Here is a 19,581-nt window from a genome sequence, read left to right as displayed (position 1 = left end):
CAAAGAACATACCATCAATTAGTATTTAAAAATAGTAAGGAATATGAATAAGGGGGAGGAAATGCGACATTGTTGAAACAATCTCTGCATTCAATTTAATGATATCTAAAAGCCAATGAACAGCAGAGGAAATTGTTGTTATATGAAAAGTCAATTGATTGCTGTGACAGAAAGAATGAAAAGTCTCAACAGGCACAAGGAAAGATTGAGAGAATTGGACTTCAGCATGTGGAAAGCCAGCAACAGTTGATATCAAAACCTATTTATTTAACCTTGCTTTAACTAACATTATATATATACCGGCTGGGTAGCCTCCAACCTGATGGCATGAACACTGACTTCTCTAACTTCCGTTAATGCCCCTCCTCCCCTTACCCCATCCCTGACATATTTAGTTGTTTGCCTGTTCTCCATCTCCCTCTGGTGCTCCCCTCCCCTCCTCCTTTCTTTCTCCTGAGGCTTCCCGTCACATGATCCTTTCCCTTCTCCAGCTCTGTATCACTTTCGCCAATCACCTTTCCAGCTCTTAGCTTCATCCCACCCCCTCCGGTCTTCTCCTATCATTTCGTATTTCCCCCTCCCCCCACTACTTTCAAATCTCTTACTATCTTTCCTTTCGGTTAGTCCTGACGAAGGGTCTTGGCCCGAAACGTCGATAGTGCTTCTCCCTATAGATGCTGCCTGGCCTGTTGTGTTCCACCAGCATTTTGTGTGTGTTATTATTTTGTCTTTTCATGTTTCCACTTTGAACTACATAATTTGTATTAAAGTGCTCTACAAAAAAGCTATCATTATTATTATTATTATTATTATTATCATGAGCCAGTTGTTTCTTCTTCTGTTGAAACGTTTATACTGATGCAGATGCTCAATCCAGTAAAACAGGAATAATTTGGAACATTTGCATTAGATAAGAGCTCGCTGTTGTTCTAAATGTTGTGGTAAATACAATGGAAAATGTGTTCAGAATGCATTTTTATATCTCTTTCTTCATCTAGAGATCTAAATTATAACAACTTCACAACTCTCACAGATGAAATGTTCATCAGATATCAAGAACTGGATATACTGTGAGTATTTCAAGAACAAAGAATACATTAATTAGCCATTGGAATAAAAAAGATAATCAGCAAAGATTATTATCAAGATTCATACGTTGAAAATTGACGCACCATCAATAACTCTAGGAGACTGGAAGTGAACGATAGGCTTTTATTAACAGTGAAAAACAGCATGACCATGTCGAAGACTGAGGGAGGAGCAGTGCCCCTATCTCCTTTATACAGGGGTCTGTGGGAGGAGCCACAGGAGCAGTCAGCAGAGGGGCATGTCCAGACAGGTATACGTAGTTTACCACAAAAATATAAGTGGGAAATATAAGTCAGTTGTCTCATTTTAAAATAGTACAGGTCTCTCTGATTTACAGAAATCCAACTTTACAGAAATTCTTCAATATATTTAAAAGCACTTTTCAAGGTACAATAATAATAAGTTTTGTGATTCATTGGAGACCCTCACCATCCAAGATAATGCCCTCGTCTCATTACTGCCACCAGGGAGATGATACAGAAGAGGGTAGACATGCCCTTAACATCTTAGGAACAGCTTCTTCCCCTCCATCATCAGATTTCTGAATGGTCCATGAACACTATCTCACTATTTTAATCTCTTTTTTCACTTTTTTTTATAGTACTATGCAAAAGACTCAGGCATATATACTGTATGTGTGTGTGTATATATGCACACACACATACATATATATATATATAGTGATTTTATGTATTGCACTGTATTGCTGAAATAGGTTTCTATTATAGACTGAGTGGAAAAGGGGAAGGAAGAGGGGAAATCACGGCTGTGAAAAGGGGAAGGGAGAGGGGAGGGAGCGGGAAGCACCAGAGAGACATTCTGTAATGACCAATAAGCCAATTGTTTGGAATCAGATGATCTTACCTGGTGTCTCATGGCTGGGTGTGTCTGCACCTGCGCCACCCCCTGCCCCTGGCACTCCTTCTCTGCCACCTGTCCCACACCCCTCCCGCAGTGCTCCATCTTCACCATTTCCAACATCCTTTGCTCTCACCAGATTTACAAAGTCACTCTCTGCTCCATGTTGACAAATACAGTACCATGCAAAAGCCTTAAGCACCCTAGCTATATACTGTATATGTATCTAAGACTTGGGCACAGCACTGTATTTCTTATTGTAACTTATAGTAATACTTTTATTTTTTGAGCTGTACTGTTACTGTAAAGCAACAAATTTCATGATGTATGTCCATGATAATCAGAATCAGGTTTAATATCACCAGCATATGTAGTAAAATTTCTTGTTATGCAGCAACAGTACATTACAATACATAATGATAAACAGTAAATTACAGTAAAGTGTATATCGAAGCAAAGAAACATAGAAAACCTACAGCACAAACAGGCCCTTCAACCCACAAAGTTCTGCCGAACATGTCCCTACCTTAGAAATTACTAGGCTTACCCATAGTCTTCTATTTTTCTAAGCTCCATGTACCTATTCAAAAGTCTCTTAAAAGACCCTATCATATCCACCTCCACCACCATTGCCGGCAGCCCATTCCACACAGTCACCACTCTCTGAGTAAAGAACTTACCCCTGACATCTCCTCTGTACCTACTCCCCAGCACCTTAAACCTGTGTCCTCTTGTGGCAACCATTTCAGCCCTGGGAAAAAGCCTCTAAATTAAATAACTTGTGCAAAAAGAGGAGAAAAGTAGTGAGGAGGTGTTCATGGGTTTGATGTTCATTCAGAAAATCTGATGGCAGAGGGGGAGAAGCTTTTCCAGACCTCCTCCCTGATGGTAGCAATGAGAAGAGGGCTGATAGGGGTCCTTAATGATGGATGCTGTCTTTTTGAGGCATCACTCCTTGTAGATGTGTGATGTTGGTGTCCATGAGGGAGCTGACTGAGTTCACAACTTCCTGTAGCTCATTTCAATCCTGTGTAGTGCCCCCCCCCCATACTAGATGGTGATTGAACAAATTAGAATGTTCTCCATGGTACATCTGTAGAAATTTGTGAATGTCTTTAGTGACATACCAAATCTCTCCTCAATCTCCCAATGAAATGTAGCTGCTGCCGTGTCATCAATATGCCAGCCTAGGATAAATCCTCAGTGAGGTTGACACCCAGGAACCTGAAATTGCTCACTCTTTTCACTACTGATCCCTTGATGAGGATTGGTGTTGTGCACCCTTGTCTTACCCTTACAATAATTAATTGGTAAAGTCCACAATCAATTCTTTGGTCTCACTGATGTTGAGTACAAGGTTGTTGCTGTGACACAACTCAACCAGCTGATCTATCTCACCCCTGTACACCTCCTCATTAACATCTGAAATTCTGCTAACAATAGTTGTGTCATCAGCATCTTTACGGATGGCATTTGAGCTGTGTCTGGTCATGGGTGTAGTGAGAGAAATAGCAGTGAGCTTAGCACACACTCTTGAGGTGTGCCAGTGTTGATATTAGTGAGGTGGAGCTGATATTTCTGATCTGCACAGACTGTGGTCTTCCGGTGAGGAAGTTGAGGATCCAGTTGCAGAGGGAGGTACAAAAGCCCAGGTTTGGATCTTTTTGATCAGAACTGTAGTAATGATTGTGTTAAATCATTGAGCTGTAGTCAATGGACAACATTCTGATGTAAGTATTAGTATTGTCCAGGTGATCAGAGGCTGTGGGAAAAGCCAATGAGATCGTATCCACTGTAGACCAATAGGCAAATTGCAGTGGGTATAGGTGCTTGCTTAGACAGGGGTTGATTCTTGCCATAACCAACCTCTCAAAGCACTTTATCTCCATAGTCAAGTCAAGTCATTTCGACCATAACTGCTGGTACAGTACACAGTAAAAATGAGACAGCATTTTTCAGGACCATGGTGCTACATGAAACAATACAAAAAACTACACTGAACTATGTAAAGCAACACAAAAAACTACGCTAGACTACAGACCTACCCAGGACAGCATAAAGTGCACAAAACAGTGCAGGCATTACAATAAATAATAAACAAGACAATAGGCACAGTAGAGGGCAGTAAGTTGGTGTCAGTCCAGACTCTGGGTATTGAGGATTCTGATGGCTTGGGGGAAGAAACTGTTGCACAGTCTGGTCGTGAGAGCCCGAATGCTTCGGTGCCTTTTGCCAGATGGCAGGAGGGAGAAGAGTTCGTATGAGGGGTGCGTGGGGTCCTTCCTAATGCTGTTTGCTTTGCAGATGCAGCATTATGAAGATGTGAGTGCTACTGGATGATATTTGCTAAGGCAGCTCACCCTGCTCTTCTTGGGCATTGGTATGGTTGTTGCCTTTTTAAAGCAGGTGGGGACTTCTGACTGTAGCAATGAGAGATTAAAAATTTCTTTGAACACTCCTGCCAGTTGGTTGACATAGGTTTCATAGTCCTACCAGATACATCATCAAGGCCTGTCAGCTTGCGAGGGTTCACCCTCTTGAAAGACGTTCTGACATCAGCCTTTGAGACCAAGATCAAAGGGTCACCAGATGCTGCAGGGATCCTCATAGCTATAGATAGATAGATAGATAGATAGATAGATAGATACTTTATTCATCCCCATGGGGAAATTCAACATTTTTTCCAATGTCCCATACACTTATTGTAGCAAAACTAATTACATACAATACTTAACTCAGTAAAAATATGATATACATCTAAAATCACCCTCTCAAAAAGCATTAATAATAGCTTTTAAAAAGTTCTTAAGTATATATTTTTATTCTCCCCTTCGAAAACTGCATAAATGATGTTGAGCTCATCTGGGAGTGAAGGATTCATGATGCTAGGCTTCATTTTGAAAACCCTGCCAGAGTTGATGTGTATCTGATTCATCTTCTAACCACAATCGGAATTGTTCTTTTGCTCTTGAGATTGCCTTCTATAAGTTGTACCTGGCTGTTTCTAATTCTGATATTTATTAATGACTGAGCACAGTATCTATTCCATTAGTTTAAGTATGGATGGTGTTAAGGTAAAGATTTAAAGAAGTGAAATTAGATAATTATAGCAAGTACATGCAATAGTTGTAGTGTGATCAACAAAAATGAGTGTGATCTTCTCCTAAGGGGTTGTCTATTGGTGGGTCCTCAAGTGGCTGTAGACGGTGATCCAGGATGCACATATTCTGGTGCAATTGGGCAAAATACAATTGGGTTAGTTTATAATTAAAATTTCATCTTTATTTAATTGATTTAAAATACAATCCAGGTCTGTCCCCCACCCCAATCCGTATCATCCATATCCTTAAAACAAACCTCCAGTTTTTTAACATCAGTGAAGCCTTGTCTGCCTCCCATTGGAAAATGCTGCATTTTTGGTGGTTCTGCAGAAGAGTTAGCAAGGTCCTTTTGCCAGCACTAATTCCACCAAAGTACAGACCACAATGGTAGCACCATCCAGAACAATGGCCAGACCAATGCTGACCATGCCATGTGCTGCTGGCTCTCAGAGTTTCAGGAATCTGATATATAAAGTACATTACAAAGAGTGCATGCATTTTTTTGTCTGTTGAAATGTGTAAATCAAACAGTGCCATAACAATGCGAAGCTGATTGTTGTCATGCAGATTCAGCCAAATAAATTGACCATAAAATTAGACCTTCCTTGATAGGATTTAAAGGCATGTCTAACACCTATGCAATTGTCAGAGGGTATACTCCATTTGTTGCTCTGACATTGCAGACTGCGATTGGGGTACTAACTTGAAATCCTTACTGGAATAAAAAGATCAATACAATAATGTAAGAATGAATACTGGCCATTTCCAAAAGTTTGCGCTGTTTCCAGGAAAACTGCTTTTATTCAGTTAATCTACTTTAACAAATACCTTGGAAGTATTTGAAGTGTGATTGTTTATTCATTTATTTAGAGATTCAGTGAAGAATAGGCCCTTCCAGCCCTTTCAGCTGTGCCGCCCTGGCAACCCCCAACCACACTGATTTAGCGCTAACCTAATCACGGGGCAATTTACAATGACCATTTAACCTATCTGGTAGGTCTTTGGATTGTGGGAGGAAACCAGAGCTTCCTGGGAAAACTCACCCATTCTACAGAGACTCCTTAAAGAGGACGCCAGAACTGAATTTTGAACTCTGGAAGGTTGTCAGAAGTCACAGCGGGACATCGATAGGATGCAGAACTGGGCTGAGAAGTGGTCAGATAAGTGTAAAGAGGTTCATTCTGGTAGGTCAAATCTGAAGTCAGAATATAATATTAATGGGAAGACTCTTAGCAGTGTGGAGGATCAGCGAGATCTTGGGGTTCATGTCCATAGGACACTCAAAGCTGCTGCGCAGATTGACAGTGTTGTTAAGAAGGTGTATGGTGTGTTGGCCGTCATCAACTGTTCAAGAGCTGTGAGTTCTGTTCACCTCATTACAGGAAGGATGTGGATGCTATAGAGAGAGTGCAGAGGAGATTTACAAGGATGTTGCCTGGATTGGCAAGCGTGCCTTATGAGAATAGGTTGAGTGAACTTGGCCTTTTCTCCTTGGAGCAACGGAGGATGTGAGGTAACCTGATGGTGATGAGAGGCATTGATCGTGTGGATAGCCAGAGGCTTTTTCCCAGGGTTGAAATGGCTAACACATGGGGAGGAGGCATAGTTTTAAGGTACTCAGAAGTAGGTACAAGGGGGATGTTAAAGGTAAGTTTTTCACACAGAGAGTGGTGGGTGCATGGAATGGTGTCAGTCTTTTTTGTCTTATTTTTGAAGTAGATTTCTGTCTTTCATTCCGCAGGATGTTGCAATTTAATTCAATTAGTTCCATATCCAGCAAAGCCTTTTCAGGACTTTCCAAACTGAGAAAACTGTGAGTATTTAAAGGGTTGAAAGCTTACTTAGTGATTTCACTCCATCCTATACTATTCAGTGAAAATCGTCATTATCACTGGTATATAATAACTGGACATTATGCTTTTATTTACACAAGAGATTCTGCAGATGCTGGAAATCCAGAGTAACACTGACAAAATGCTGGAGGAATTCAACAAGGTCAGGCAGCATCTATGGAGATGAATAAAGAGACAATGTTTCAAGCCGAGACCCTTCATCAGAACTAATGAAGTGTCTTGGCCCAAAACATTTTCTCTTTATTCCTCTCCAGAGATGCTGCCTGACATGCTGAATTTCTCCAGCATTTTGCTTGAGATTTTATCAGAGTATATATTATTCCACAAGATTCAATTCTCCAGAAATTTATTTCTAACTGGCTCAGACGAGATGGATAAGGAAATTCCTTGATAAGAACAGCCAATGAGATGCTTTGATTTATGAAGTCATACAGCATACAGACAAAGAAACTACAAAATTTAGGATGGTAAGGTAGCCCAATCGTTAGCACATTATTATAATGCCAGTGACTCAGGTTCAATTCTTGCCACTATCTGTGTGGAATTTGCACATTCTCCTTGTGACTGTGTGGCGCTCAGCTTTCTTCCCATGTTTCAAAGATGTACAGATTAGTATCCCTGTATCGCTGTATCTCTGTACTGCTATACTACAAATTACTAAAAATCCACTGAACATTTACAAACAGGTGATTATACACACACATACGCAAGCTTTAAGAAAATAAAACTTTAAGGAAAATGACGATTCAGATCCTAATCCAATCCCAGTAAACAAACAGTTACACTGACCAGTATCGCAAGCTGTGATTTTTTTTTCAAACTTTGATTTAATGGGATGAAGTCCCTTATCTATCTAAACATTCCATGAGGAATGGGCCTTGAGGCCAACTGAACCCAGAATTCCTGATGCCTGCAAATTCCTGCCACAAAGCCATCAGTTCCAGGAAGGCCCTTTGACTGAGGGGGTGATAGACAATTAAGTTTGCTCATTTCCAAATGAGACACTCCACAATTCCCATACTTCAAGATAAGCACAAAGTTCTCCTGGGATCCTAGACAACCATTGGCCCCTAATAAGTAAACATCTGCAAAACAGCTTGCTATTGGTGAGATAAGGCTAAATGTGAATAGACTACAGTATTTCACTTTTTAACTACATTAATTATACTTTGGAAGAATTTTGTGTGAAGCCTCTTTCAGTCTTTGGTATATAAGTATCAACCCTTATTCCTTTTTCTGCAGATTTCTGAGTCACAATCGCATTACTAACCTGGAACCTGGAGTATTCCAAGACCTCTATCGACTTGAGTGGCTGTAAGTCGAAACAGTCCTTTCATGTTCCATCAAATCCTTTTCCTAATATAGTTCTACTATCTTATCTCTCACTGCAGATCTTCCAGCATTAAACTGCAGTAGACCTGACCATAGAGGAACATGTAAATATGAAATGCTAACTTGCTCGTACATGCAGATGCTTTCAAAGTGAGAAATATTCACAAAATGTGAATCCACTAAATGCACGGGGGAATGAAATGTGAAATAAATTTTCATTTAGGTCATTTGTCCTCCAATGCATGATAGATATTTCCTGTCTTCCCAGTATTTCTAAATGTTCTCATCACTCATACTTGCTATTCAGGCAAGCAAATGTCCAATTTGAGATTTCTGAACAATTTCTCTGGGGAGCTTATGTTAAAAAAGAGCAGAGACTTGCAGGAGACCCAGTCATGTTCTGCATTTTCATTTTGTCAAAAGGAAAAACAATAAAGGAAATTAAAGACATGAACCAGTACATGAACAGAGCTGCCTGATGGCAGAGGAGAAAAGAGAAAATGTCTGGGGTGGGTAGTGACTTTGATTATGCTGGCTAACAATCATGATACTCCAGATATTTCTTTCCAACCAGTCTGACATATACATATTGATTGAATATATTAACCAGGACTGTAAGTTTCCGATTCCAGGCAAGTATACTTCATCCTGTAGATTTGCTCTGATCCCCAACACGATTATACCTAGCTTCAGGTGAAAGGTATGTGTATTCCACTTAGGATATACCAGACATACAGATGCACAGCCAGTCGCTTAGTTATCAAGATTTGAATGCAGTATCCTTCCAGCAGTCTATGTAACATAAGTCTTCAAACTAAGATGTTACGAAACAAAATTCCAAAAAGCATAAATTAATTCAAAAATAATAGTAATACTAAATATGCATTATATTTATTTTTTAACTTCTGAACCACCAATTTTTTTCCTCTTACAGCCACTTCATTTTGGAAATGTTTTTAGTTACTGAGAGATACAACGTGGAATAGACCCTTTCGGCCCTTTGAGTCAAACTGTCCAACAGCCCCTGACAAGCCCCTCGATTAACCCTAACATAATCAAGGGATAATTTACGATAACAAATTAACCTACTAACCGGTATCTCTTTGGACTGAGGGGGGAAACTGGAGCAACTGGAAAAAGCCCAGTTCCATCGGGAGGCCTTACAGATTATGTCAGAATTGAACTCCGAACTCCAACGTTCTAACTACTACGCCACCGTGGCGGCCAATTTCCAATTACAGTTTTGTGCATAGTGTGCGCCAGAATGGTACATTTGTAAAGATTGAGGAATGTTTCTAGAGTTCTAAGTGTTATCCAGATTCTCTGTCTGTTACAGGGTCTTGGACAATAACATGTTACGAAGTGTCAATGTGAAGTCTTTTGTCGGCCTGACATCTCTCGTGTTCCTGTACGTAACTGAAGGGTGATCCTTTTCTTATTGAAATGTTTTACTAGTGAGAAATCAATATAGCATTGTGTAACGCATTCAATAACAAGAGAATTGTTGCCGCTCGATTGTCCAGAATAAAGAGGATCTTTGTAAATTACGTAGCTTTCAATTTTTTATTGTACATGGATTTATTTAATAATCTCAGGCAATAACAATTTTGCTGAAATGAGTTCTGGAAACAGCAGTCTTCATTGGAAAAACATTGGTGGCAGCACTGTAATGCAGTGGCTAGCACAACACCACTGACTCTGGTTCAATTCCCACTGCTGTCTGTAAGGAGTTTGTACATTCTCCTTGTGACCATGTGGGTTTCCTCTGGGTTCTCTGGTTTCCACCCATAGTCCAAAGACATGCAGGTTAATAGGTTCTTTCCAGTCCAAAGGCGGTGCTAGAAAAGCATTTTCCTTTGCCCGCCCCTCCAATTAGCTGCCATATTAAAGGGAAAGGAAGTATGAGAGTTGCAGCTCATTCAGGTAAGTGACAAGCTTCCTAGGACCAGGTTGGTCACATTGGCATGTGGTTATCAACTCACACTTCCACAACGTCATGGTACAAGACTTTTTAAACCAAAAGCACGCAGAAGCAAGTTTAATCATAAACACAAGAGGTTCCACAGATGCTGCAGATCTAGAGTGACACACACAAAGTGCTGGAGGAACTCAGCTGGTCTGGCAGCATCAATGGAAAGAAATAAACAGATGACATTTCGGGCTGAGACCCTTCATCAGGACAAGGAAGCAAAGGAGAAGAAACCACCACAGGAAGGTGGGGGGAGGGCAAGGAGTACAAGCTGGCAGGTGATTGGTGAGATCATGTGAGGAGGAGGGGGGGGACAAATGAGAAGCCGGGAGGTGATGGTTGGAAGACGTAAAAGGGCTAAAGAAGAAGGAATTTGATAGGAGAGGAGAGTGGACTACGGGAGAAAGGAGAAAAGGAGGGTCACAAGAAGGAGGTGATGGGTAGGTGAGGAGAAGTGAACGAGTAAAAGGAAAACCAGAATGGAAAAAGAGAGAAGAAGGGGGAGAGAAAAATTACTGGAAATTAGAAAAATGGATGGTCAAATCATATTTAATCAATTGTATTCACCACTAGACTGCCCACTCCATCAAGAACTGGAATTAGATTTCAGTTCTGCAGAGTACATAACTCTAAGAAAAAAATCTTTTTTTCTTTCTTTTCAGACATATGTTAAATAATTCATTGGATCGTATTCCCAAAATTTGTGCAGTGCTCCCAAGCCTGAATTGGTTGTAAGTATGAAACAGCATGGCTGTGTGCAATGAAACACTGGCAGAAAGCAAACCAATACACATACAGGTAGCGGATGGGGTAGATCATGTACTCTGGATGGGGAGCGTCAGTGTACATCGTCATACACGATAGCAACCCCATTGACTCAGCTGAACAAGTGATAGAGTAACACAGCACAGACTCAGGCCCTTAGGTCTAACCAGTCCATACCATTCACCATGCCCACCCAACAAACCCCAATTTCCTGCAATCTGTCTATCCCTCTGAACCCTACCCTCCATGTACCTACCCAAGTGCTTCTTAAAGATAGCGTTATACTCGCCTCAACCACTTCCTTCGGTAGCTCATTCCATATACTCACCATCTGCTGGAAGGAAAAGTTACCCCTCAGGTCCCTTTTAAAATTTCTTCTTCTCAAACTAAACCTGGGCTCAAAACTGCTCACAATGCTCCCAAGTGTGGCCTCGCCAATGCTTTATAAAGTCTTAACATTATAGCCTTGCTTTTATATTCTAGTACACTTGAGATGAATGCTAACATCACGTTTGCCTTCCTCATTTCAGACACAATCTGCAAATTAACCTTCAAGGAATCCTGCACAAGGACTCCCAAGCATCTCGGCAACTCAGATTTTTCTAATTTCACTCCATTTAGAAAATAGTCAACACTTTCATTTCTTCTACCAAAATGCATGACCATACACTTCCTGACATTGTATTCTTTGCCCATTCTCCAAATCTAAGTCCTTCTGCATAATCTCTACTTCCTCAAAATTACTTGCCCCTCCACCTATCTTCATGTCATCTGCAAACTTTGCAACAAAGCCATCAATTCCATTATCAAAATCATTGACGTATATCATAAAAAGAATTGGTCTCAATACAGACCTTTGTAGAACACCACTAGTCATCAGCAGCCAGCCAGAAAAGGCTCCCTTTATTCCCACTCTTTGCTCCCTGCCAATCAGCCACTGCTTTATCCATGCTAGAATCTTTCCTGTACTACCATGGACTTGTACCTTGACAAGCAGCTTTGTGTGCGGCGCCTTGTCAAAGGCTTTCTGAAAATCCAAGTACACATCATCAAGCGATTCTCCTTTGTCTATCCTGCTTGTTATTTCTTCAAAGAATTCCAACAGATTTGTCAGACCAGATTTTCCCTTAAGAAAACCATGCTGACTACGGCCTATTTTATCATGTGCCTCCAAGTACTCTGAGACCTCATCCAGAACCATTCTAGAATCCAGTGATTCTTGAAAGATCATTACTAATGCCTCCACAATCTCTTCAGCCACCTCTTTCAGAATCCTGGTATGTACACCATCTGATCCAGGTGGCTTATCTACCTTCAGACCTTTCAGTTTCCCAACAACCTTCTCTCTAGTTATGGAATTTCACACACTTCATGCCCCCTGACATCTGGAACTTCCATCACTAGGGACTTCTGCAGTGATGACTGATGCAAAATACTATTCAGTTCGTCCGCAGTGTCCTTGTCCCCCATTACTACCTCTCCAGGATTAGTTTCCAGTGGTCCAATATCCACTCTCACCTCTTTTACACTTTATGTATCTGAAGAAACTTTTGCTATTCTCTTTAATGCTATTGGCTAGCTAACCTTCATATCCAGTCTTTTCCTTCTTAATAACTTTTTTAATTGCCTTCTGTTGGTTTTTAAATGCTTCCCAATGCTCGAACTGACCACTATTTTTTCTCTATTATATGCCCCCTTTGGCTTTTATGTTGGCTTTGATTTCTCTTGTTAACCACAGTTGTGTCATCTTCCTCTTCATGATGTATATATCCTGCACCTTCTGAATTGCTTCCAGAAGTTCCAGCCATTGCTGCTCTGCTGTCATCCCTGCCAGTGTTTTTTTTCCTATCAATTCTGGGCAGCTCCTCTCTCATGCCTCTGTAATTCCCTTTACCCCACTGTAATACTGATACATCTGACTTTAGCTTCTCCTCAAATTGCAGGGTAAATTCAATCATATTAGGATCACTTTCCCTAAGGGCTCTTTTACTTTAAGTTCTCTATTCAATTTTGGTTCATTGCACAACATCCAATCCAGAATAGCTGATCCCCTGGTGGGCTTAACCACAAGCTGCTCTAAAAAGCCATCTTGTAGGCATTCTGGAAATTCCCACTCCTGGAATTCAGCATCAAACTAATTTCCCCCAATCTACCTGCATACTGAAGTCCCCCATAACTATTGTAACATTGCTCTATCCACAGTGAATCAACACCTTCCGACCGAATGTCACCTTTTTTTAATTATTTGATTTCATTTTTTACCAACAGAGCAACACCGCCCCTCTGCTTTCCTTCCTGTCCTTTTGATACAATGTGTATCCTTAGACATCAAGCTCCCAGCTGTAATCTTCTTTCAGTCATGGTTCAGTGATGCCCACAACATCATACCTGCCAATCTGCAACTGTGCTGCAAGTTCATCTACCTTATTCCGTATACTGCACACATTCAAATATAACAACTTCAGTTCTGTATTCACCCTTTTCGATTTTGTTCACCTTCTACATTCCAACTCATCCTGTTGACAGCAATTTTACCCTATCAACAGTCTCTCCTCACGACACGTCACCTCTGTTTGTAAACTGGCTACCTCACCTTCACCACTGTTCTTTCCTATGATACTTCTTGAATTGAAATATGGGCGGCTCAGGACACTACTTGCACCATGTTCAACCTTTTGATTCCTAACTCTGTCTGAGCTCTTACCAACATCTGCCTTCGCAGCCTCTCCACTAACTGTTCTGGCACTCTGGTTCCCATTCCCCTGCAACTCGAGTTTAAACCCCACCGTGCAGCATTAACATACCTTCCCACTAGGATATTAGATCCCCCTCCAGTTCAGGTGCAAACCTTCCATTCTGTACAGGTCCCACCTTCCCTGGAAGTCTAAAAATCTATGGTCTAAAAATCTTATGCCCTCCCTCCTACACCAACTCCTTAGCCGTGTATTAAACTGTATAATCTTCCTAGTTCTGGCTTCACTAGCACGTGGTATGGGTAGCAAACCTGAGATCAGAATCCTGGAGGTCCACCACCCTGTACTTCCGACCTCCAGGGAAATCTTGAATCCACCTAAACATCTCTCCTTTGATTCCAGGGGACCTAACCTTCCAGACCAGCCTGTCATATAGAACCTTGTCAAAAACTTTGCTAAAGTCCAAATAGACAACATCCACATCCCTACCCTCATTTAATCTCTTGTTTCCCTATTCCAAAAACTCTAAAAGATTAGTTTTAGCATAAATTGCCATGCACAAAGCCATGCTGACTCCTCCAAATCAGTCTACGTTTACCCAAATGCTGGTAGATCCTGTCCCTCAGAATCCACTCCAGCCTGACTAACCACTCTGGTTTGTCCCACTCCTCTTTTTAAACAAACCAACATTAGCCACCTTCCAGTCTTCAGGCATTTTACCAACAGCTAATAATGAAGCAAATATCTCTGCAAGAGCCTCCACAATTTCTTCTTAAGCCTCCCACAAAATCTGAGGATGCAGTCTGTCAGGCCCTGAGGATTTATCCACCTTAACATGCTGTAAGACTGAAAATATCTCCTCTCTGGTAATACAAATATCTTCTAAAACACCTCCACTTGTTTCCCTTATCTCTTGAACAATCAGGATTTTCTCCTCAGTCTAGGAGGTAATGGCTACCATTGGCCTGCAGCCAGTGCTGAGAGGATTATAAGGGAGAGACTGAAATCCTTATCTTCACCATTTATGGATGCTAAGGATATATCCGTCCATGGAAGTCTTTGTAAGAGTGACCACCTTACCACCTCAGTGAGGGTGAAGTTCTGCCTTCACAGAGAAATCAAGAAATGGCTGAGGACAATAAATTCAGTAAAGGCTTATTGGATCAGGAAACATCCCATTGTAACAAACAGAGAAATGTCTAGAACTAGCTCCACCTCGAGCCAGATTTATCCAGTGCAGCCGTATCGTTACCTGATATGGAAAATTGCCCAGAATTGTCCAATCCAAAAAAAATAGGACAAATCCAACCCCACTAACTAACCCCATTAGTCTATTGACAATGGTCAGAAAAGCAGATCTTTTCTAGATGGATATCAAGGAGCAATCATTTACCAACTTCCTTAGGATACATGAAGGTTTGTCTACCTTTAAGCGTACCGCGTATAATTTTTGATTTATTGCTGAACCAGATATCAATGTTATTTGGGAGTTGACAGCCTGCAGAAAAATAAGTTTCTTTGGTAGCTCCAGCTCTTTTATTTGGCAAGCAAGCAGCAACAAGCCTTCACACCAATTTATCGACAATTGTTTGGATGTCATTTAGAGAATTCATCACAACATGTCATCGTAGTCCTGATCCAAACCTCGATCTGAAGCTGAACTCCTTTGGTAAGGGTGACTGCCCACGATGACAAGGAAATTTGACCTACAAACGAGCCTAAGTAAAATTAACGTTCGTGAGTGGCGAGGGGAATAACTATACTGCTATCAGTGGAAAGATAGGTAGCTGAGGTCATTAGAGGTTAATATCCTTAGCCCCAAGCTATCACAGCAAGAATTCCTTAGGGCAGTATTTTAGTCCCAACCATCTTTTTGCTCTCTTCTTGCATTACTTGATTTTTAAAAATACAATTCTCATTGTAATTTATAGTACTTTATATATTGCACTGTACTGCTCCCGCAAAACGACGAATATTATGACATATACTCAGGCTCACTTTATTAGGTGCAGGCGGTACCTAGTAACGTGGCCACTGAGTGTTTTTCTGTATGTTCATGGTCTTCTGCTGCTGCTTCCCATCCTCTTTAAGGTTCAATGTGCTGTGCACTCAGAGATGCTCTTCTGCGCACCACTGTAGTAATGCATGATTACTTGAGTTACTATCGCCTTCCTATTAGCTTGAACCTGTCTGGCCATTCTCCTCTGGCCTCTCATTAACAAGGCATTTTCACCCACAGAACTGCCACTCACTGGATAATTTTTGTTAATTGCACCAATTTCTGTAAACTCTAAAGACCGTTGTGCATGAAAATCCCAGGAGATCAGAAGTTTGTGAGATGCTCAAGTGTCGCAATGCTTCCCATATCTTGCCCATAACTTAATAACCCTAAACCATACATCTTCTAGAATGTGGAAGGGAACTGGAGTACCTGAAGGAAACTCACGTGTTTGCAGGGAGAATGTACAAACTCCTTACGGACACCGGTGGGAATTGAACCCTGATCAATGATCCCTGGTTCTGTAAAGTGTTACACTAACTGCTACACCTTCATGTTGACCTTGAGAAGCTGGCACTGGCCCCTTACTCAATCTTTTGAGATAAAACACATGCCCAATGCAGGAAAAATATGATTGTAGTCCGATTATATATTAAATGTTATCATATGACCACATTTTATTTCCTCTTTCAATGCAATATAGTTGTAAACCATGATAACAAATTAAAATGTTTATGTATTTCTGAGAACTGCCCATCCTCACATCCATAACAGCCCACTTCCAGCCTTGCAAGAATGCATGAAAAATAACTACTCTACACCTTAGTACAACATATTCAAAGTATCCAGGTTCACAGGCCTTCAATAGACAGAATGTCCTCATGCTTTTACGAGATGAAGGAAAGCAAATCAAAAAATGACAAGGGGGAATGAAGTAGGATAAAAGAAGTTTGGTTGGCAGGCATTTTTTTGTACTATATACCTACTAACCTTCATACTTTGCTTCATTCAAAACAGGGATCTGGAAGGAAATCACATTACCTCGATTGAAAAAGCAACACTTCAAACATGCCTCGAAATAACAGTTCTGTGAGTATGTCTGTGTTCATAGACCCATGTTCAACCGTGGGGAGTGGAGGGGGCGCGATTTATTTCCTGTTTTCAGGTTGGAATGCGTCTTGGGCTCCTTATGTAGCCTTTAGTTCTCCATCCCTATCATTGCCCCATCTCTGAACCAGGAAATGAGCAAAATGTGCTTGAACTAGAAGCAAGAAGAAACTACTTTAAGAGGCATTCCAAACAGTGCCTAAAATCATAGAGGCAGATCATAATCCTGAGTTATGTAAAGGAATTTACCTCAATTTTGATGCTCTGCTGGACACAGTTTACACCTTCCACTTCACCTTGGAGCTGAAAATTGGCTCTTAAAGGGACCTCTCCAAAAAAAGGGGCAAAAAGACCATAGCTGGTTCTTCCACGCCCTTTCCTCTCATCCTTTTCCTTGCAACTCTGTTGCGTAGCCCTAAAGAAATTCTTGATATTCCACCAGACCAGCTGGTAAATCGGTTTATTACTGTCACATGTTCCCAGGTATTGCATGCCATCCATTCAGATCTTTTCATCATCTCATTGCAATGAGATAGTGTTTGAATCTTCTCTTTGATGGGAGTTCAATGAGACTGTCTCTCTGCTCTGCCTCTTCAACCATGTACTCACCCAGACTTGCTACCACAGCCACGTATTCTTCCCGGGAACTTGAATCTTTTCTCATCTCCCCCCCCCCCGGGCCCCTCCTCCTTCCCTTTCTCCTATGATCCATTTTCCCCTTCTATCAGAGACCTTCCTCTCCAGCCCTTTATCTTTCCTACCCATCTGGCTTCACCTACCACCTTCTTGCTATCCTCCTTCCCCTCCCCCACCTTTTAATTCTGATGCTTCCCTCTTCCTTTCCAATCCTGAAGAAGAGTCTTGGCCTGAAAGGTCAACTGTCTGTTCCTTTTCATGTATGCTGTCTGACCTGCTGAAATCCTCCAGCTTTTAGTGTATGGTGTTAAAGAATAAATTGTTACAGAGAAAATGCAGTGCAATAAGACAATGACGTAGAGTCATAACAAGGTAGATTGTTTGGTCAAGAGACAGCTTATCGTACTAGAGGAATATTCATTAGTCTTAATACAGCAGCATTGAAGCTGCCCTTGATGATGGTGGTACATGCTTACGTGGTTTCAGGCTTTTTTTACTGTCCAATGGCAGAGAAGAGAGAATGTCTGGGGTGTGTGGGGTCTCTGATTATGTTAGCTGCTTTACAGATTGTGGTGAACTACATATACCTGTCTGGACACGCCCCCTCCTGACTGCTCCTGTGGCTCCTCCTACAGACCCCGGTATAAAGGCGATTGAAGTCTGAGCCCAGCCTCTCAGTCTCCAGGATGTAGTATGGTGGTCAATCACTGCTTGTTCCTTCTTCCAGTCAATAAAAGCCGATATCTCGCCTTTACGTCTCAGAGAGAGTTATTGATGGTGCACCACAGATACAGCATGAAGTATAGACAGGGTCTGTGGGGAGGACCTTTGTTTCTGTTGTGTGCTGATTTTTGCGGTCATGGGTGGAGTAGTTTCCATATTCAGCTGAGATGCATCCAGATAGGTGCTTTCAATTGTGCGCACCTAGGAATTTGAGGCTTTCAACTGTCTGAACGTCAACGCCATTGAGGTGGACTCTGCTCACCTTCCTGTAGTCATTGTCCAGCACTTTTGTTTTGCTGATATTGAGGGAAAGGTGGTTGTCGTGAGACCATGCCACGAGGCTCTCCATTTCCTTCCTGTATTCCAACTGATGGTTCTTTTCAATTCAGCCCTCTGTGGTGGTGTCAACTACAAATTTGTGGATGGAGTTAGAGCAGAATCCGGCCATATAGTCATGAGTTGAATAGGGGCACACAGCCTTGTGGGGCACCAGAGTTGGGGATCATTGTGGTGGAAGTGTTACTGCCGATCTTTAACAACTGAGATTTGATCCTTACTGATAGCGGTCTGTTGGTGAGGAAGCCCATTTGCAAAGAGTGCTGTTGAGTCCCAGTGGTAGGCAATAGAAATCCTAGGCATATATTTTAATTTAAAATGACAGCTTAAGTGAGTGTCTGTATGATTAACCTTTTTGTTCTAAAGGATTCTCCACAACAATGAAATCAGACATGTGAATGCAGATCTGTTCACAGAATCTACAGGAATGAAAAATCTGTAAGAACCTTTTTCTTCGAACATGTTTAGTATAGTTTCTCAAGCTTTTTCTTTCATTTTAACAATTTACATGTACTCAAATAAAATTAAATAATTGTTTTGATGGAGCCCTGATGAAGTGTTTCGGCCTGAAATGTCGACTGTTTATTCGTCTCCATAGATGCTGCCTGATCTGTGGAGTTCCTCTAGCATTTTGCGTGTGCGTTACTCTGGATTCCTAGCATCTGCAGAATCTCTTGTGGTTGGGTTGAGTGATTCTCCAACCTTGGCAATCCATTTTCAAATGTTTCATAACCATATAAGGAGACATCAACAGTGCGCTATTCACTTGTGGTTTGTCCTCCAAATGCTTGGCTGTTATGCACTTATCAATCAGTTGATTGGTTGTGTAACCTCGCATGGTGACAAAACGTTTGCAAATGGATTGCCAAGATTGAAAATCAACTCAGCCCAACCATCACCCAATCTCTTGTATTTATAACAAATACCATTCCTTCATACCATTTCAAGTAGTGCCTAAATAAACGGAAATGCAGAATAAAAATAGGTGTGAAGTTTAGACATGAATTTGGTTTCTAAACTTTGGTTGTTTTGTAAAGTTAGTTTCCTGGTGTCAATATCTCTGAAGATCTATCCTGGGTCCAACGTATTGATGCAATTGCAAAGAAAGCATGGCAGCATT

General features: G+C 41.2%; 1 protein-coding gene across 1 annotated transcript in view; it reads left to right on the top strand.

The window, feature by feature from the left end:
* The window catches only part of rxfp2l (relaxin family peptide receptor 2, like), a 94,813-nt gene that overhangs the window by 47,868 nt on the left and 27,364 nt on the right, over positions 1 to 19,581 (top strand). The window contains exons 5-11 of the mRNA XM_073057891.1: positions 999 to 1,070; positions 6,790 to 6,861; positions 8,144 to 8,215; positions 9,570 to 9,641; positions 10,865 to 10,933; positions 16,677 to 16,748; positions 18,828 to 18,899. Of these exons, the coding sequence (XP_072913992.1) occupies positions 999 to 1,070; positions 6,790 to 6,861; positions 8,144 to 8,215; positions 9,570 to 9,641; positions 10,865 to 10,933; positions 16,677 to 16,748; positions 18,828 to 18,899 (501 nt within the window). The remainder of the gene's footprint in view (positions 1 to 998; positions 1,071 to 6,789; positions 6,862 to 8,143; positions 8,216 to 9,569; positions 9,642 to 10,864; positions 10,934 to 16,676; positions 16,749 to 18,827; positions 18,900 to 19,581) is intronic.

The sequence above is a fragment of the Hemitrygon akajei genome, chromosome 10, assembly GCF_048418815.1.
Source record: "Hemitrygon akajei chromosome 10, sHemAka1.3, whole genome shotgun sequence".
Classification (NCBI taxonomy): Eukaryota; Metazoa; Chordata; class Chondrichthyes; order Myliobatiformes; family Dasyatidae; genus Hemitrygon; species Hemitrygon akajei.
Note: the sequence above shows the minus strand (reverse complement) of the source record. Positions and strands in the feature narration are given on the sequence as shown.